The 19,918-nt window shown below is 40.6% G+C and overlaps 1 protein-coding gene across 2 annotated transcripts in view; it reads right to left on the minus strand.

Moving 5' to 3' along the window:
- Positions 1 to 2,423: 2,423 nt before the first annotated feature.
- NBAS (NBAS subunit of NRZ tethering complex) overlaps positions 2,424 to 19,918 on the minus strand; it is a 356,127-nt gene continuing 338,632 nt past the window's right edge. For both annotated transcript variants that reach the window (XM_054023471.1, XM_054023470.1), the window contains one exon: positions 2,424 to 5,604. In XM_054023471.1, the coding sequence (XP_053879446.1) occupies positions 5,329 to 5,604 (276 nt within the window). In that variant the 3' untranslated portion in view covers positions 2,424 to 5,328. The remainder of the gene's footprint in view (positions 5,605 to 19,918) is intronic.

A 19,918-nucleotide genomic window follows, 5' to 3' on the forward strand; every position in this document is an offset into this window, starting at 1 on the left:
TCAACATTTAATTAAATTTCATTTGCCATTGTGTTGCCCATTCATCTACCTTGTTTACTTCTTTCTGAAGTTCCTCAGTCCTCTCTGGTTGTGACTAACCTAAATAACTTTGTTGCAAAATTTGCAGATATCTTGCTATGTATCCCTCCACTTTCCAGATAAATAATATATTAAATAACACAGGATCTGATACAGGATCTGATTTTGCCATCGTGAAAATTGACCATTGAATCCTAATCTGGTTTCTCTTTCCTAGCCAGTTTTTGATCCAAGGCAATACTTTGCCTCTTATTTCTTGTCAAAAGCCTTCTCTATTAGTATATTGAGACTTTAAACAATTCTAAGACACTACTGAGACTCAATTTTCCTTTGCTAAATTCATATTGGTTAGACCAGATGAAGTTTAGTATTTTATACATCTTATTTCATGATTACTCAGTTAACAATGTTTTCTGAAATAGTAAATATAATTCTAGAAATACTAATACTATGATCCCTTTATTATTGCTAACCATCCTCCTGTGAATGATATTTTCTATTAGACGGTATTAAAGCTATGTACCAATGACCATCCTGGCTGTTTTGCCTCTATTCTTCATCATTGTATGCAGTGTTGTTGTAGCTGAGTCAGTCCCAGGATATTAGAGAGGCAAGGTGGGTGAAGTAATATCTTTCATTGGACCAACTTCTGTTGGTGAGAGAGACAAGCTTTTGAATGAGCAAATTTTTGATTTAAATAATTTTAATCTTGTTTCCATTCATACTTTTGATATTTTCCTAAAAAAAGTTTGATTCGCATTGATTGGTAACGATTAAAATATGTTGATTTGCAATTAAATATAGCCCTTTACCTTAAATTTGGTGCTTCTTTTTGCTAACCAGTAGGATACATTATATGTATACACATAAGTACTTATATAGCTTTACTTATACTTATTCAGATTCCTATTTTTTTATGATTTTTCTGATGTTAGAAAATGGCGAATGATGCATTTCTTACTAGATGATATTTTTTAATTTGTGATTTATGTCAAGCTCTGCTTGGGTGGAAATTTGCATTTAATTAACCATGCACAAAAACATTTTAAATTTGTTTTATTGGTTAAATAAAATGAATAGGCTGGATACCTAAGAATAAGTGTATAAAAAGTTGATCAAAACATGTTCTGCATTTTAAAATGATTTATTAAACGATGTATCATATGTAATTAGTTGAATTGAACTAATTGTTTATGGTCACCACTGCCCTTCGATATTTTAGAATAGTGGATCTCATCCTCTCGCATCTAATTTTTAATTCATAGATTGGAAAGGAAAAATAAGCTTTCCTGCATTTTCAACTCTCAGTTGGTTTCTTTAAACTTTGAACTCATTGAACGGAACTAGCTGAATAAACTGAAATGAAGAAAATATTCTCTCTGCACTTGCAAAAGAGGTTACCACGGTCAAAAACTCATTTAACACTTCAACAAACTCTGGTTCTACGTCTTTAGCCAGTGACTTCCTCCAGTTCAGTGGTTTGACTTTCTTCAAAATGTCAACAGCAAACATGTACTGCTTAATATTATTTTTAATTTAATTTACATGATTTTAATAGATTATAGTAAGTTTGGGCCTTAACATAGATTGCCATAGTTTCAAATGTAATTTTAATAGGTTTATTTAAAAAAATAAACCAGAATTTAATTTAAATAAAAAAAATCTGGTTTCTAAATCATTCATTTTATCCACGCTGTCAAGGAGCAAAAAATGCTGACCTTGAATTCAATAGACAGGACATAACTTCGGGAAGCCAACCTTGTGAAATTCTCCTTCTTTTCACCACACAATTGCTGGATAGCTTCAGGGATGCGCCTGTTCCTCATGCTGGGTAACATGAGCTTAATCCAGGTGGCCTATTAATGATGGTTCATATGGAGACTCTCCTGATTTTATCTGAGTAACTCTTGATTTCAAACTCATGTAAATGACAAATGAATCAGGCCAACGAGTATTTTGGTCTCGACAACTTTAACTACCAAATACTACCCTGTTCACGACTACAGACAGCTAATAAACTATGAACTTGCTAACATTTTCAACCTATGTAGCCCTAGGAATTAGGCTCCAGATCTCAGCCACAGACAATACCTGGAAGAGCTTGATTATTAAAGGTGTCGAGCACCTGCAGCTGCCATGATCATCATTAGGAGCTAGGGTGCTCAGCACCTTTGAAAAATCAGCCCATTTCTATTTAGGTGATTGAATCTGAATGTAAGAGCCTAAATTCTGGCCTGTTTCTTTATAAGGAAATGAACAAACTACTAAGATGAGTTATCTCCAAAGGAGAGATCCAGCTCATGCTCTATTCACTGAAAGTAATATTATGAACAGTTTCCAATTGTAATTCAATTAAATTGACAAAATCCAAGTAGGCACAAGTGTCAATTCAGCTCTTCAGTACCTTTTTATTGTCTTAATAAGTAACAGATGATGAGAGAGTCTTATGGGACAACTCTCATTGTTATCCCATTTGCTAACATATCTTAATAACAATTGTCAGAACTTCAAATCTGAAATCAATCTCATGGAAGAAATTCACAAACACACATTTTGATACACATATACTCAGAATGTGCCTTCTCTTTTAATGAACAGATGCCTGCATGTGTTGGAAGCTACATTGCTGCAGGCTGGTGAGACACCTACAACCATGTAATACCTCTATCTAATGTCATTGCTGTATGACAGCCAACTGACTGACCACGTCCATATGGCAGGACAGATAAGGTCACAAACACAATTCACTGAGAGTCAAGAGGGGGAAATACAGCCCCAAAAGACAAGCAGCTACCACGAATTGTCTTTCTTAAACAAGTACCACTTAGACTGCTTCACAGCCTACTTTGCATTAGGAAGATTATGCTAGTTCATTGCATATTGGTCCTAGTGAGAAATTATGTCGTTGTCCAGTATAACCCATCACTGTGTCTTTTAGAAAATGTTTAAATAAAGTTAATCATCTCCGAGTTCCTGTCAGCATAAGCTGTTTATTGATGAGGGTGGGGGAAACCAACTCTTCTATTTCATCCAGAAAGAAGTGGTTGATAATGTCATTTGGAAAGTGTTATGGAGAACAATTAAGACTAAGCATGTGATTTTGGATGGAGATGCTGAAAATTGTTTAATCTCTGCAAGTTTTTGGGCTAGAACCACACAGGAACCATACCAACTGATACCAACCACTGTTATCTATCCTGGGTTAGGTTTGGTGTGATGTAATGCCAGGATGTCAGTGGCTCTCTGAACTGCTAACACTGCTGGGTTTTATCTACTGCACTAGCTCTGTAGTGACACAAACACATGGACTCCCTGGAAACATGATCCTGAGCTAACAGGCTGAGAAACGTGATGTGCATTTTTATGCCAGGCTGTAGGTGCTATTTCAATACTTTATAAAACCACCCGTGTGTCTGGCTAATAGCATTGTTCAGTGTTCCAATGCATTTATTTATTTCCATTTATCTTTGGGTTTGTGATTTTTCCTGTGCTATGCCAATGAGCTTTGATTTTATTTAAGATACAGTATTTGGAACCTGCGGCAAAGATTAATTTGGGGAACTTAAATGAAAAAGACCTCAATTCTAATCCCTGAGGTTGATGAATGAAAATGATGGTCATGAATGAAGGAAGCTCAAACATTGTTGAAAAGGTGTGAACCAAAAAGGACCAAACCACCTGAAGGATTCAATACATTGTTACAGTCTTCTTAAAGAATTCCAAGCAACTTTTGTTAGGACAAAGTGTAAGTAAAATAAAATAATATATTGATTCAAAGCCACAGATGATACTTATAGGAAATTAACCCAACAATGGTTGTCTGGCAATACCAAAAAAGGACAGAAGACATTTGACATGGATTTAATCAAGTCGCAACACTATTATTAGATGTCTGGGACTACCCGACAGATAAAAGTGTACAGTGCAGGTAACCCCATGTTTATTCCACAATTACCATGGGGATTTTTACCAGCTCCCCCTTTTTTTCCATCCACGTCCCTCCAGCAAATCCATTGCCAGGACCTTACTTTACCTTATCCACTGCCTCCCCTCCTAGGAGGATTAAGGTGGGCTATTATAATGGGGGTTGGCTCCTTGCCACACCAATCATAAGAGTCCTCAATCGCCCCCTATTTGCTCCTTTACCAAACACGTCTTTTTAAGTTCTTTTCTAAGCCATTTATCCGGTTGTATACCTTTCCTATGGAGTACCTGAACTGGACATCCGCCCTAAATAAAGATTAGAAACTATTGTCTTAATATCCATTTTTGTAGAATGAAACAGAAATCTTATTTTTTTTCAGGTTCTCGTAAAATTCCTTTGAAGACTGATCTCAATATAGAACTAGGCAAGAGTGAAATTGAGAAGGTAATTTTAACACAAAGCCATAATCATATAAACACATATGAACACCAAATGCTTCTGGTAAAACAGGCTACATAGAATAAATCCATGTGCACCATTTTCCTTACTGAACAAAACTGAAATGGATCTGCTATTCATGTCCATAGCAAATAGGAGAAGACATCAGGAAGGAAAGACAAAACGGTGAACAAAATCTTCTGGAGATCTGAGCCAAGTTTTCTGAAATTGGATGGAGAGTAAAAAAGACCAAACTATAGTATGTGTGAAAAAAATTATCAGCTTGCTTCCCCCTGAAGAATACTCAGTTCAGTCAAAAGGAGGAGGAAAAAAGAAAAGGTTTAATAAATGAAAAGTACTTCACTTATTGCAAATAAAACTATTGTAATAAGATGTCCAAAACAACACTGAAAAATATCAAATTTTAAGATTTCAGAACTTCTCATTAGTTAATTCTCTTCATGCCGATGACACATTGTTCTAAACACCTTTATTGATAACTATTGTTTTACATTGTGACCAGGATGTAAATGACTTACAAGAATTGTGTGACACATTGTATAACCCTGCAGCATTACAAGTTACTTTCCTAGTTTATAATTTACATATTAATATGGTTGTATTTCAAATGTTTTTCCCAATTTGAAAGTTTTTACCAGTTTGAGAGATTTACTATATCTATATTGAGAGAGAGACTTTTAGAACTGGTAAAAAATTTCAAAATAACCGAAAGTATGTAAATGTATGTATATTGTTAGCATTTTCCACAAATCATAAGTAGTGATGATCAACTCTAAATATATCACTTCATTAGAAGAACAATTTGTCTCTCATGTAGAAGATCTCCATCTGAAAAGCAGGCAATTGAAACAAACACATTATTCAGGCAGCTGTTTTGTCAAAAGAAATACAGTTTGTTTTGCCACTCAGATCCAATGCTGAATAGCACTGAGGGCAGTACTGTAGGTTCTGAGGGCAGGATGAGTCCCTTTGTAACACATCATAAGAGACCCTGCCTCTGCACTGAAGCCTGCTTCCTGCAGTTGTTTTGATATTTCCTCTATATCCCAATGCCCCTCTTCCTGGTTGGCCAGTAAGTGGTTGATAAGGGGAGGGTAGAACACAGTTGATATGCACTTTACCACTAATTTCGCATTCAGGAGCAAGGAAAGAATTTCAGAATCGCAGCTGGAATCATCAATCTGCAAAGAAAGAAAAATACACAAAAATGAAGACTGAGTTACTGGTTACATCCATAGATTTTTTTTTTTGTAAGGCCACAAGGGACCATGACATTATAATCATCAACTATGACCTCCTCCAATATGCTTTTTACTTGTGAAGCAGCAATGGTAGGATGTTCTGCATAGCGTAATAGAAATAGTGATATATACTTTACACGTCCAAGGCAAACCTTTAACAGTCATCATTTATTTTATTAATAAAACCTCACATGAGTCTTACAGATATACCCATTTCAAACTAAGGAACAAAGAAACTAAATAGAAGGTAGTGCAGAGTTTGGAATAGATTCCCAGTATCTTCTCTATATACTAGAAAATTCCCTTTCTATCTTTACGTTAATAGAAGGATTAACAGAGATTCATATGGGAATTGTAAGGTAAAACTATATTTTCTGACACACTGAATTGTGTGCACTATACAGGCAAGTGTTTGAACAGAGCTCAGGACCAGAACCCATAACCAGGCTCAGATTTTCAAGTCCAAAGAACCCAACAGCTCCCATTGTGGCATACAATGGGTACGGAGTTCTTTTGAAAATTGGGTCTATATCTGTATGGACAATGCTACAGGATTAAGTTTTTAAATTCAATTTTAGTGAATTTAGCAGATAAATCAGATCTAAGTTCCTAGAAAGACAACACTGCTTTAATGGCATAAAGCATCTTAACGTCTCCAATGTCCAGAAAAAAAAACTAACAAGCAACAGAAAAGAACGTTGTAAGAAGTATGTAGAAACTGCCTTTCTTTCAATGCAACCCATCAGATAAAATATGAACAAACCAATTAAACTGTTTAATAAATAATGAGTGATTTCCTTACCAGATATTTTTTTTAAATTTAAATTCCATGTCCCTTCTACTCAACATTGGTCCCATTTTCCAGAATAATTGCCCACTACATTTTGATGGCTGGTAGAGCAGGCAGTGTTAATGGCACTCATATTGTTATCTGAAGTGATTTGGTACAGCAGCACAGCTCTCCACTTCTAGCATATGTAGCTGAATCTATGACATCTCAACGGAGAAGTGACTATGACATCTTGAAGACATTTGACAACTTATTCCTAGGCAATTTTTGACTCAACCAGAATCATAAATAATTTCATCCTGAATTTTCAGGACAACATCCAACATTTCTTGCCTATCATTTCTGATTGTCTTTTTTGTCTCTAACTATACAGCTAAAGCAGCGCAGGGCTTAGCTTCTCAGTGTTTTTGTTAAACTGGCAGGTTGAATTCCCCCTCGTCCCTCTAAAGCATCAGGATGGACATTTCTTGGTTAGTTCCCAATTTCCTATTTCATCATTTCACTTCCATTTCTCAGACAATAGGGGGAATTACCAGCTCTGTGCCTTTGTCTGGGAGATTAAATATGCCTCAGGTCCAGTGAGCCAGCAAACCAAACTTAGTGGCTAAGGACAGGTCTATACTACCACTTAAGTCAATCTAACTTGCATTGCTCAGGGGTGTGAAAAAGACATCTCCTGAGCGACGCAAGTTACAGTGACCTAAGTCCCGTCCACACTGGCACTATGTTAGCAGGAGACGCTCTCCCACCAACATAGCTTCTGACTCTCGCGGAGGTGGAGTAATTATGCTGATGGGAGAGCATTCTCCTGTCTGCAGAGAGCAGTGGTGCCAAAACTTTTTACTTCGGGCCTCACCTTGCCCCTCTCCATGCCCCCCCTGGAGCTGGGAGTCGGGCCGTGACTCTGGGAGGGGAAGGGGAGGACATGGACAGGCTGGTAGCCCTGCCCAGGCCCCAGCTGCCCTCACCCAAACATTCCTCCCTGCCAGTTTGGGGACCTCTGGCATAGAGCATCTTCACCAAATGCACAAAAGTGGTGCAGCTGCAAGTAGCGCTTCTAGTGTAGACCTGCCGTTAGACATCGCTGTTTCTCAAACCACAGTGGCTACATTGAGATGTTCACTCCATATGCAGAGGAACACGAAGAATTCAAAAGAAGCCTATGCTGGATCCTGCTGCTCTTGAAGTCAGTGGGACAGCTGCCATTGACTTCAACAGGGATGAGATGGAGCCCTAACTGAAGAAACCACACAAGTTATTTTAGAATGAAGAACTTTATTATCTTTAGATCCTTTCACCCTTATGAATGTAAGCATCTCTCTCTTGTTAAAGAGATGATGGCAGAAGTCAGCATGATGCTTTATCTTTATGTATGATACAGAAAAACGTGCAAGAACCTCTCTTTCTTTTTTTAAAACACAGGAAGAGAGACAAAATATGGAAACATGTCAGCATGCCAAGAATGTTCATTTAATGAACCATACTCCTTAGATAATAGGCTCCAGGTACAACTACCTTCTTTCTTTGAATTTGCCTTAAAAATTACCCTTTATTATTATTGGTTTATCAATTAATTTCCCTCCCTTAGGGACTTTAGAGACTGTTGTAGGGGAAATGATGGATTTTTCAAGGTAAAATGAAAGACAGGAGCCCTGATAGACAAAGATTTCTAACCAGCAGAGGAGCAAAGATCTGGAAAAGCTTTCCAAGGGAAGCAGAGGAGCAAAAGCCCTAACTTCTTTTTAAGACTGAACTTGATACATTTATTGAGGGGATTGTATGATCAGATCACAAACAATGCATATGGCCCATCTGTGACTACTATTAGCTCAGGGTCTAACTGACCACCATATCTAGTTGGGAAGAATTTCCCCCCAAGTCAGAATGGCAGAGACCCTGGTGGTTTTCCTGTTCAGCATGGGTCACTCATTAATTTAAACTAGGGCTGTCAATTTATTGCAGTTAATACCTATGATTAACTGAAAACAAAATTAACACATTAATTTTTTTAATGGTGTTAATCCCATATCTTTGGGCAGGGATGGAGACAGGCATCGGCTGTGGAGGGACCTGACAGTGTTCAGTCAGGTGCAGTAACCCAATCCCCTTCCAGAGGGTGGGAAAAGGAGAGGAGGGAGAAAAGAGGAAGTGGTTCCTATCCCAGCTCTGGCTGAGAGGTAGAGATCCTGACCTGCCATGCCCCAATGCCCCCTGCCTGCCCCTTGCTCCTGGGACTGCCCCCCGCAACATTCTGTGTCCCACTGCCCCCGGCTGGCCTCTTGCTCTGGGAACTGACTCCCCCCTACCTCCTCATGCACTGTTCCCCCCTGGCAGGCCCCTCGCCCAGCCCCCACCTCGCCTCTTATTCCGGGGACCGACCTCCCCCACACCGTGACCCATTGCGTCCAGCTGGCCCTTTGCTACAGGGACTGACATCTCCCCCCCACCCCCGCCCCGTGCTGTGCCCCCTTGTCCCCAGTGGGCATCTTGCTCCAAGGACCAACACCTCCCATGCTGTGCCCCATTGCCCCTGGCCAGCCCCTCGCTCTGGGGGGTACCCCATAGAGAACAAGTGCATGGCAAGCTCAGCCTCGCCACCAACCTCTCCTCTCCGCCACATGCCGAATTCCTGAGGTAAAATCCATATCCTCCCTTGCAAACAAGGGTTTGCCCAGTTAAAGGGAGCCCACCTAGCTCAGTAAAAGGAAGCAAGCCCCAGTACCAGTAACTACCATTCCAGAAGCAGCAGCAAGGCACCTCTCTCTCACCCTCCTCCTGCACAAGTCATTGCTTGCTCCCTACCCCAGCCTCCCCAAACACTGAATGCAGATTTCTAAGATTAAACTTTCTTCCTCTTTGGATAGGAGGTGAGCCTGGTGAGCTCAAAAACCCAACCAAACAGGAGCAGCACGAAAAATTCACCCTTCTCCTGCACAACTCACACCCCTCCCATCTCCAGAATACTGACTTTCTGAGGTAAAAAAATCTTACCCCTCAGTAAGCTGAGACTCCTCTAAAGGAGAAGAAAAAGTAGGACTAAGTGCATTGGTAGGCTCTAAAGTTCTATCTTGTTTTATTTTAGAGTGCAGTTATGTAAACAAATAATAATTCCACATTTGTAAGTTTAACTTTCATGATAAAAGAGATTGCACTACAGTACTTGTATGAGTTGAACTGAAATACTATTCATTTTATCTTTTTTACAGTTTAAATATTTGTAATAAAAATTATATAAAGGGAGCATTGTACACTTTGTATTGTGTTGTAATTTAAATCAATATATTTGAAAGTGTAGAAAACATCCAAAATATTTAAATAAATGGTATTCTATTATTAACAGTGTGATTAAAACTGCGATTAATCACGATTAATTTTTTTAGTGGCTTGACAGCATTAGTTTGAACTAAAATGGTGGATTCTCTGTAACTTGAAGTCTTTACGTCAAGATAGGGGACTTCAGAGGTTATGGGTCTACTACAGGAGTGTGTGGGCAAGGTTCTGTGGCCTACAACATGCAAGAGGTCAGACTAGATCATCATGATGGTCCCTTCTGGCGTTCAAGTCTATGTGGTAGACTTGCATTTCCCTTTTATTTCATTTAGATACATGTTGTACTTCTCACTGACAATCTTCACGCAGACATCTTTAAAATACATTTCTTGATTAAGAACTTTTTTAAAATCCTTGGCACATTATCAATCTGTTGCATGAAATTATCTCCAGGGATGCAAAGCTAATTATTTCAGTGAACAGTAGTTCTTGCCTTACTCTCTGGAGGAAAATTCTAAGAACTCTAAAAAATCAGATGGAGTTACCATCATGGGTTATAGCTGGATTTTAGTTTTGTGCTGTGTGGCTCAGAACACATCAGCTTGTGGATGTGGTAAAGTGACTAGTTTTCAGGTTTTAAACACATTTTGGCTGGTAGTGCACAGATACATTATAGACATGTAAAGCATGAATTATTAATTATAATTTGTATTATTGTAGCGTATTGTAGCCCTAGTCACGGATCGGGACTACATTGTGTTAGGCACTGTACAAACACAAAACAAAAAGACTGTCCCTGCCCCAAAAAGCTTACAATTTAAATATGAGACAAATACTCCATATGCAATACACACAGACACCTCAAATACGTTTATATTGTCAACATTTTATGGAACACATATACACATGAAAAACACCCACAAAACTCACAGCAATCACATAGTCTTGTAAACACCTTCAAGGCAACTGCTAAAATACACGTACCAGCCCACTTTGGAACCCATAAGGATTATCATCTAACAACTATAACCCATACTCAATGGGGACTCCATCCTGAAAGAAATTTTCTTGAACCCCCTCTTCTGGCCTTCAAACAACCCCCCAACCTCTCCAAGCTTATCATCAGAAGCAAGTTCCCCACAGACCAGGAAACATCAACTCAAAGTGACGCCAGACCCTGCCAGAACAACAGATGATATCTCCACTGCTACATGATAAATACCCCCCCCCGCAAAACATACCTTACAAGATCCCTGGATCTTGCACATAACTATCACAACATGCGATGCACCTTATCCAGTGCAATAAATGTCCCAATAGCAAATATGTGGGTGAAACCAGACAATCACTACGCTCTTGAATGAACTCACACAGGAAAATAGTAAGAGAGAAAAACACCATATAGAATCATAGAATCATAGAATATCAGAGTTGGAAGGGACCTCAAGAGGTCATCTAGTCCAACCCCCTGCTCAAAGCAGGACCAATTCCCAGCTAAATCATCCCAGCCAGGGCTTTGTCAAGCCGGGCCTTAAAAACCTCCAAGGAAGGAGACTCCACCACCTCCCTAGGTAACGCATTCCAGTGTTTCACCACCCTCCTAGTGAAATAGTTTTTCCTGATATCCAACCTGGACCTCCCCCACCGCAACTTGAGACCATTGCTCCTTGTTCTGTCATCTGCCACCACTGAGAACAGCCGAGCTCCATCCTCTTTGGAACCCCCCTTCAGGTAGTTGAAGGCTGCTATCAAATCCCCCCTCATTCTTCTCTTCTGGAGACTAAACAATCCCAGTTCTCTCAGCCTCTCCTCATAAGTCATGTGCTCCAGACCCCTAATCATTTTTGTTGCCCTCCGCTGGACTCTTTCCAATTTTTCCACATCCTTCTTGTAGTGTGGGGCCCAAAACTGGACACAGTATTCCAGATGAGGCCTCACCAATGTCGAATAAAGGGGAACGATCACGTTCCTCGATCTGCTGGCAATACCCCTACTTATACAGCCCAAAATGCCGTTAGCCTTCTTGGCAACAAGAGCACACTGTTGACTCATATCCAGCTTCTCGTCCACTGTGACCCCTAGGTCCTTTTCAGCAGAACTGCTACCTAGCCATTCGGTCTCTAGTCTGTAGCAGTGCATGGGATTCTTCCGTCCTAAGTGCAGGACTCTGCACTTGTCCTTGTTGAACCTCATCAGGTTTTTTTCTGCCCAATCCTCTAATTTGTCTAGGTCCCTCTGTATCCGATCCCTACTCTCTAGTGTATCTACCACGCCTCCTAGTTTAGTGTCATCTGCAAACTTGCTGAGAGTGCAGTCCACACCATCCTCCAGATCATTAATAAAGATATTAAACAAAACCGGCCCCAGGACCGACCCTTGGGGCACTCCACTTGAAACCGGCTGCCAACTAGACATGGAGCCATTGATCACTACCCGTTGAGCCCGACGATCTAGCCAGCTTTCTATCCACCTTACAGTCCATTCATCCATATCACCTGTGGGTGAACACTTTTCACAAGGTGATCACTCTACAGGTGATCTATCAGTCTTCATCCTCAAAGGAAACATGCACAAAACTTTCAAAAGACGAGCCTGGGAGCTTAAATTCATAACTCTGCTAGACACTAAAAATCAAGGACCAAATAGACACACTGGATTTATGGCATATTTCAACAATTTATAACCCACTAACAACCCCCTCCCCACACTCCAGCTGCCCCTCCTCCCATCCTTTCCTCTCTATCACTAGATGGGTGTTAATGGGCCACTTCACCTTGAATTATCCCTTGAAATGTGTTAACTACTTATGTTAACTACTTATCTGTTCTACCCTATATTTAGTAGTGACACAGAGGGCTTGTCTACGCATATGTCTCTGCAGCATGTCTGGTGAAGACACTCTATGCCAATGGGAGAGAGCTCTCCTGTTAGCATAAGAAAACCACCTCTATGAGAAGCAGCAGCTATGTTGGCGGGAGAAGTTCGGCTACCGACGTAGGGCTGTCCACACCGGTGCTTATGTTGGTGTGACTTTTCACGCTCCTGAGAAACATAAGTTATGCCAATTTAAGCTGTAGTGTAGACACAGCCTAAGGACATGTCTTCACTACCCGCCGGATCGGCGGGTAGCGATCCATCTATCGGGGATCGATTTATCGTGTCTATTGTAGACGCGATAAAATCGATCCCCGATCGCTCTGCCGTCGACTCCAGAACTCCACCGCAGCGAGAGGCGGAAGCGGAGTCGACGGGGGAGCGGCAGCGGTCAACTGGCCGCTGTCCTCACAGCCAGGTAAGTCGACCTAAAATACGCAACTTCAGCTACACTATTGGCGTAGCTGAAGTTGCGTATCTTAGGTCGACTCCCCACTCCCCCCAACCCTCCATAGTGTAGACCTAGCCTAAGATAGTTTCCTAGACCTGAAGAAGAGTTCTGTGTAAACTCAAAAGCTTCTCTCTCTCTCACCAAGAGAAGCTGGTTCAATAAAAGATATTACCTCACCTGCCTTATCTCTCTAATGTCCTGGGACCAACTGGACTACAACACTGCCTACAACTACTAAAATACACACTAATTCACCCTTTTTCTGGAAAGAGATCAAGTGTAACAACATTATCTACTATCAGGACTGAATTATTTGTGGCTAAAGCAATTGTTTTCCCAACCAAAGCTATGCCGTGTTCTTTTATTTAACATATATAAACTGATTTCATGAATATTTACACAGCAAAATAACAATAACTGTAAGAAAGACATAAAATGCAGGTTTAAACTTAGCAGGTCTTAGTCATCACTTTGGGAGACTGTATACAATGATAACTAGCCTTTATATAGCACTCTGTAAAGTGCTGTACAAATATTAGCTAGTGCACACAGTTCCTCATGAGTATTATGAATAGTATTATCAGTAGTATTAACCCCATTCCATAGCATGCAAAACCAAGAAGCAGTGTAACAAACTCAAGGGCACACAGTGTGACAGGACAAAGATTAGGACTTGGGAGTTCCTGCCTATTACATCTTTAGACTACCCAGTTCATTAAAACAGTCCTATATGGACACAGGCAATATAGCACGAAACATCAAGTGGAGATTCACTAAATATTTGAGGTGAAATAATGTGTTGCTCTCTGAAAATCTATCCAGGTGCTGTCAAGGACGTGGTCCAGAACAGGGGTGGACAGGAATGCCTTTCTCATCTCAGTGGCTTATGGTAGTTCCCAGCTGGTGTCTGTTGGGCAGGTAGATGCTGAGATACATAGCGTTATCAGTGGAAAAAAATGTTACCATAAAGAGTGAGGTTTTATCCTTTTCTGTTGATGAAAAACATCTAACCATGCTAGTGGCAACGTACTATTGCCAATGATGCATCAGACAGAACAGAATTGAGTTTGTTATTCCATGTAAGTATTAGTTTTGCACTGTTAGCAGAGGTTAAAAGTTGGTTTTGTTCCTGAACTGAACAGGTATGGCTCAAGGACACACAGGGATTAGATCTCTGGAGTAAATTGGTCATATTTTTGCAGTCACTTTTCCGGCCAGACACACACTGTGTGCACTGGAATCTGTTTAAAAAGATTCCAACAAAGAAGAAACTGATAAACTAGGTTGCAAGTCAACAGTCATTAATGAAGAAAGAGGCTATTTACACAGCTGAAGAGGATCTCAAGGAATATGGAGCTGATTATTTTGGCACAATCACCCAGAATTAGTCAAAAACAAATAACTGTAAATTTCATTTCATTTTCCAAGCTTCATTTTTTGTAAATTTTTATGTTACAAAAGGAATAAATTGTTTTGAAATATCAGGATGTATCCCAGTACATCAAAAATGAACATAAAGTATGTAAGTAGGCTAAATATCAATAATTATTTTAGACTAACTAGAAAAAAAGTTATGTTCAAGTCCCACTTTCAACTCAAGTCCATTGGATACAGGCAGCATTTTTTGCTGACTACATAGGCTCTCAATCTATGGCTGCTTTAACGGTATAACTGCAAACAGTCTATAGAATTATTGTATTATAAACAATCAGTCTTAACCTTTTCATGCTGACATAAGAAAGAAGACAACACTGAAAGTGTTCTCAGAAATAAGCAACTCTTAGGGCAGGTCTTCACTACAGGGGGAGGGGTCGATTTAAGATACGCAAATTCAGCTACGCGAATAGCGTAGCTGAATTCGACATATCGGAGCCGACTTACCCCGCTGTGAGGACGGCGGCAAAATCGACCTCCGCGGCTCCCCGTCGACGGCGCTTACTCCCACCTCCGCTGGTGGAGTAAGAGCGTCGATTCGGAGATCAATTGTCGCGTCCTGACGAGACGCGATAATTCGATCCCCGAGAGATCGATTTCTACCTGCCGATTCAGGCGGGTAGTGTAGACCTAGCCTTAAAGAGAAACTCTGAATCCTATTGACATTCATAAACTACTTAACTGGCTATACTAAGATAAAGTTTTTTAAATTATTCATACACCATATTCACTGCGAGGGGGTAGTCTAGTTATTTCTGGTATGCGAAAGATGGAACTGGCAGTTTGCAAAAGGTTACATAATAATAGAGGTTTGCAGTTTCAGAAAAGCTTAAAAAAACTGGCTGTTTTATTGTCGGCAAAGGCTGTACAATCCTAGTATCAGCACTTCAGCATCATCCTTTTAACTGTAAACATCTATAAAGCTGTCAGCATCATAGAACAAATGGCTAAATAATACATCGTACCAGCAAGCAACTGCTGTATTTTTTTCACAGCCATGTTTGTGAGCTGTGCTAGCAGTATGTCAGGGATTCTGACTATTTCACTTTGCCAGATGGCATATTTCCTTTCCCTGTTTAATATAAATGGGAATTGGCCTTCTACAACAAATCTGAAAACTAAGTATAGCCAAAGCCAATTGTTTGACTACACTTGTGGTTCATTATTAAAAATATTCAAGAAACCAAGTAGCCTAAGTTTAGCCAGGTTATTAGTCAAAGACAAAACGACATAACAAAAAGCAATCTTGCAGCTTCAAATATATGCATTTGAGATTATCTATATTAGTAACCCTTTTTACAAGGTAGTGAGCATTCTGTACATCACCCAAGCTTTAAGAGACCAGTCAATACCAGCTTCTTATCTTGTTTCTCTGTGCTATCCTGTACCTGTCTCTTATCTTTGTTTTGACCATCACATTCCAGGTGTCAGTGCAAGCATCCTCTAACTGTACCAGGGCATGGTGTTTGTACTATGACAGGTGCTGTATTTGCTCTTGCCAAGAGCAAAGGTTAGCTATTGAAAAGTGTTGTATAGGATATTCCTTAGCATGAGTGAAAAGCATTTTGGGAAAAGCACAATACAATTTGCAACTGTATCACTTATTATACTGTCTACAATATTAATGTAATGATTCTAATACACAGCATATATGTTGGTTGACACAATCTTTTACTAAAATTCCACCTGAAGTAATTATGAGACTGAAAAATAACTAGCAAGAGGCATGCTTTCTGGAATGCAACAAAAACACTTCCAAACACTACAAGATTTACAGAGAATAATGGTAACCTCTTCTGTATTACCTGCTTTTCAAATATTGCCTAAAAGCTCTTATAAATTCAACCTTTCGGTCACTGACCAAACTCTACTCCAGTTGAAGTGAAGTTAATAGTAAAACACCCATTGACTTCAATGTGTGAAAGAAATGAGCCTATAAGAGAGGCCTAGTGCAGTGGTTCTCAAACTTTTTTTTTTGCGGACCACTTGAAAATTGCTGAGGGTCTCGGCAGACCACTTAATGATCTTTGCAAATGTTGTTTGTACCGTTAGCTAACTACTGTAAAACAATCTGGATAAAAACGCTATATGTAAAAAAAATTAATAATTAACATTTTTTTGTTCTACAAATAAACCACACAACTCACATTTTAATATCAGTAGTCTTACCTTTCTAATGCGATGGAGGTGCTCTCTCTCCCCCACCGTGGCAGCCCCTGAACTGGGAGTGGGAAGGAGGAGGGGTCTCTCTCCCGCCACAGCAGCCAGAGCTGGGGAAAGTCGCCTCTTTCTCTGGCTGCTACAGCACTGCACATCCCAAATTCCTCCCACCCCCTCTTCTCACCCCACTGCCCCCTCCAAACTACCCTCTATTCCGCCCAAGGCCACCACCTCACCTTCTCCAGGGTCCAGGCACCTAAATAGTGGAGCCACACCTGCATGGCTCCACTAATTAGATGGGTGGCCCTTCATTCTCTTATGTGAAGTCGCCCAGGCGCGCACCTTAGAGGGAACTATCCGCAGACCACCTGAATGGAACTCGTGGACCACTAGTGGTCCAGGACCACACTTTGAGAACCTCTGGCCTAGTAAATAAACTTCTGTTTTTTTTATGAATATAAATTTTAATACTTTTTTATCTTAAGTGGGACTTATATTAACAAGATCTAAGGCAACTCTCTCTCCTCGCCTTGTTGCAGAGAGCAAATTATGTTACAAATCACATCCAGAATGTGTGGAGACTTTGAGGAATCTGGCACTTTCTGCTCCCTCCAATTCAGCTCAAAGGAGTGGGGGTTGACATTGCATCCATGAAGTAATCTCCCATTAATCCCATGCTTTTTATATTTTGGAAGTATATCTGGCTTGTGGTTTAGTGACCGATATGGTCAAAGAACCACTCTTAAAAGTGGCGGGTGGGAAGCTTTCCAAAGATCAAGGTTGCCCACCCTCGACCCAGATTGGACCACATTATTGGGGTACAAGACCTGTGTGTGACACTACACCCCATATTCTTCATAGAAATATTGTTATAATATGACAGGTTTCAGAAGCAGCCGTGTTAGTCTGTATCCGCAAAAAGAAGAACAGGAGTACTTGTGGCACCTTAGAGACTAACAAATTTATTAGAGCATAAGCTTTCGTGGACTACAGCCCACTTCTTCAGATGCATATAGAATGGAACATATATTGAGGAGATATATATATACACACATACAGAGAGCATAAACAGGTGGGAGTTGTCTTACCAACTCTGAGAGGCCAATTAATTAAGAGAAAAAAAACGTTTGAAGTGATAATCAAGCTAGCCCAGTACAGACAGTTTGATAAGAAGTGTGAGAATACTTACAAGGGGAGATAGATTCAATGTTTGTAATGGCTCAGCCATTCCCAGTCCTCAGTGGTGTCTCGAAGATAGCTGGGAGTGCTGGTAGCGTAGGGTCTAAGGAGAGAGTCTACATAACCAGACAAGCCTGATGTTAGGGTGCCAATGCCTGAGATGATGGGGCGTCCAGGATATCCAGGTTTATGGATCTTGGGTAGCAAATAGAATACCCCTGGTCGGGGTTCTAGGCATGTGTCTGTACAGATTTGTTCCTGTGCTTTGTCAGGGAGTTTTTTTAGCAGATGGTGTAGTTTCTTTAGGTAATCCTCAGTGGGATCAGAGGATAATGGCCTGTAGAATGTGGTGTTAGAGAGCTGTCTAGCAGCCTCCTGGTCATATTCCAATTTATTCATGATGACGACAGCACCTCCTTTGTCAGCCTTTTTGATTATGATGTCAGGGTTGTTTCTGAGGCTGTAGATGGCGTTGTGTTCTGCATGGCTGAGGTTATGTGGCAAGTGATGTTGCTTTTCCACAATTTCAGCCTTTGCACGTCGACGGAAGCAACTGACTTCCTGAGGAAACTACAATCCATCGGTGATCTTCCAGAAAACACCATCCTGGCCACTATGGACGTAGAAGCCCTCTACACCAATATTCCACACAAAGATGGACTACAAGCTATCAGGAACAGTATCCCTGATAATGTCACAGCTAACCTAGTGGCTGAACTTTGTGATTTTGTCCTCACCCACAACTATTTCACATTTGGGGACAATATATACCTTTAAGTCAGCGGCATTGCTATGGGTACCCGCATGGCCCCACAACATGCCAACATTTTTATGGCTGACTTAGAACAACGCTTCCTTAGCTCTCGTCCCCTAACGCCCCTACTCTACTTGCGCTACATTGATGACATCTTCATCATCTGGACCCATGGAAAAGAAGCCCTTGAGGAATTTCACCATGATTTCAATAATTTCCATCCCACCATCAACCTCAGCCTAGATCAATCCACACAAGCAGTCCATTTCCTGGACACTACTGTGCTAATAAGCGATGGTCACATCAATACCACCCTATACCGGAAACCTACTGACCGCTACACTTACCTACATGCCTCCAGCTTCCATCCAGGACACACCACACGATCCATTGTCTACAGCCAAGCTCTAAGATATAACCGCATTTGCTCCAATCCCTCGGATAGAGACAAGCACCTACAAGATCTCTATCAAGCATTCTTAAAACTAGAATACCCACCTGCTGAAGTGAAAAAACAGATTGACAGAGCCAGACGAGTACCCAGAAGTCACCTCCTACAAGACAGGCCCAACAAAGAAGATAACAGAACACCACTAGCTGTCACCTTCAGCCCCCAACTAAAATCTCTCCAGCGCATCATCAGAGATCTACAACCTATCCTGAAAGATGATCCTTTACTCTTACAGATCTTGGGAGACAGACCTGTCCTCGCTTACAGACAACCCCCCAACCTAAAGCAAATACTCACCAGCAACCACACATCACTGAACAAAACCACTAACGCAGGAACCTATCCTTGTAACAAACCCCGATGCCAACTCTGTCCACATATCTATTCAAGTGACATCATCATAGGACCTAATCACATCAGCCATACCATCAGAGGCTCGTTCACCTGCCCATCTACCAATGTGATATATGCCATCATGTGCCAGCAATGCCCCTCTGCCATGTACATTGGCCAAACCGGACAGTCTCTACGCAAAAGAATTAATGGACACAAATCTGACATCAGGAATCAAAATACTCAAAAACCAGTGGGAGAACACTTTAACCTGTCTGGTCATTCAGTGACAGACCTGCGGGTGGCTATATTACAACAGAAAAACTTCAAAAACAGACTCCAACGAGAGACTGCTGAGCTAGAATTGATATGCAAACTAGACACAATCAACTCCGGTTTGAATAAGGACTGGGAATGGCTGAGCCATTACAAACATTGAATCTATCTCCCCTTGTAAGTATTCTCACACTTCTTATCAAACTGTCTGTATTGGGCTAGCTTGATTATCACTTCAAAAGTTTTTTTTCTCTTAATTAATTGGCCTCTCAGAGTTGGTAA

This window comes from Malaclemys terrapin, chromosome 3 (assembly GCF_027887155.1).
Source record: "Malaclemys terrapin pileata isolate rMalTer1 chromosome 3, rMalTer1.hap1, whole genome shotgun sequence".
NCBI lineage: Eukaryota > Metazoa > Chordata > Testudines > Emydidae > Malaclemys > Malaclemys terrapin.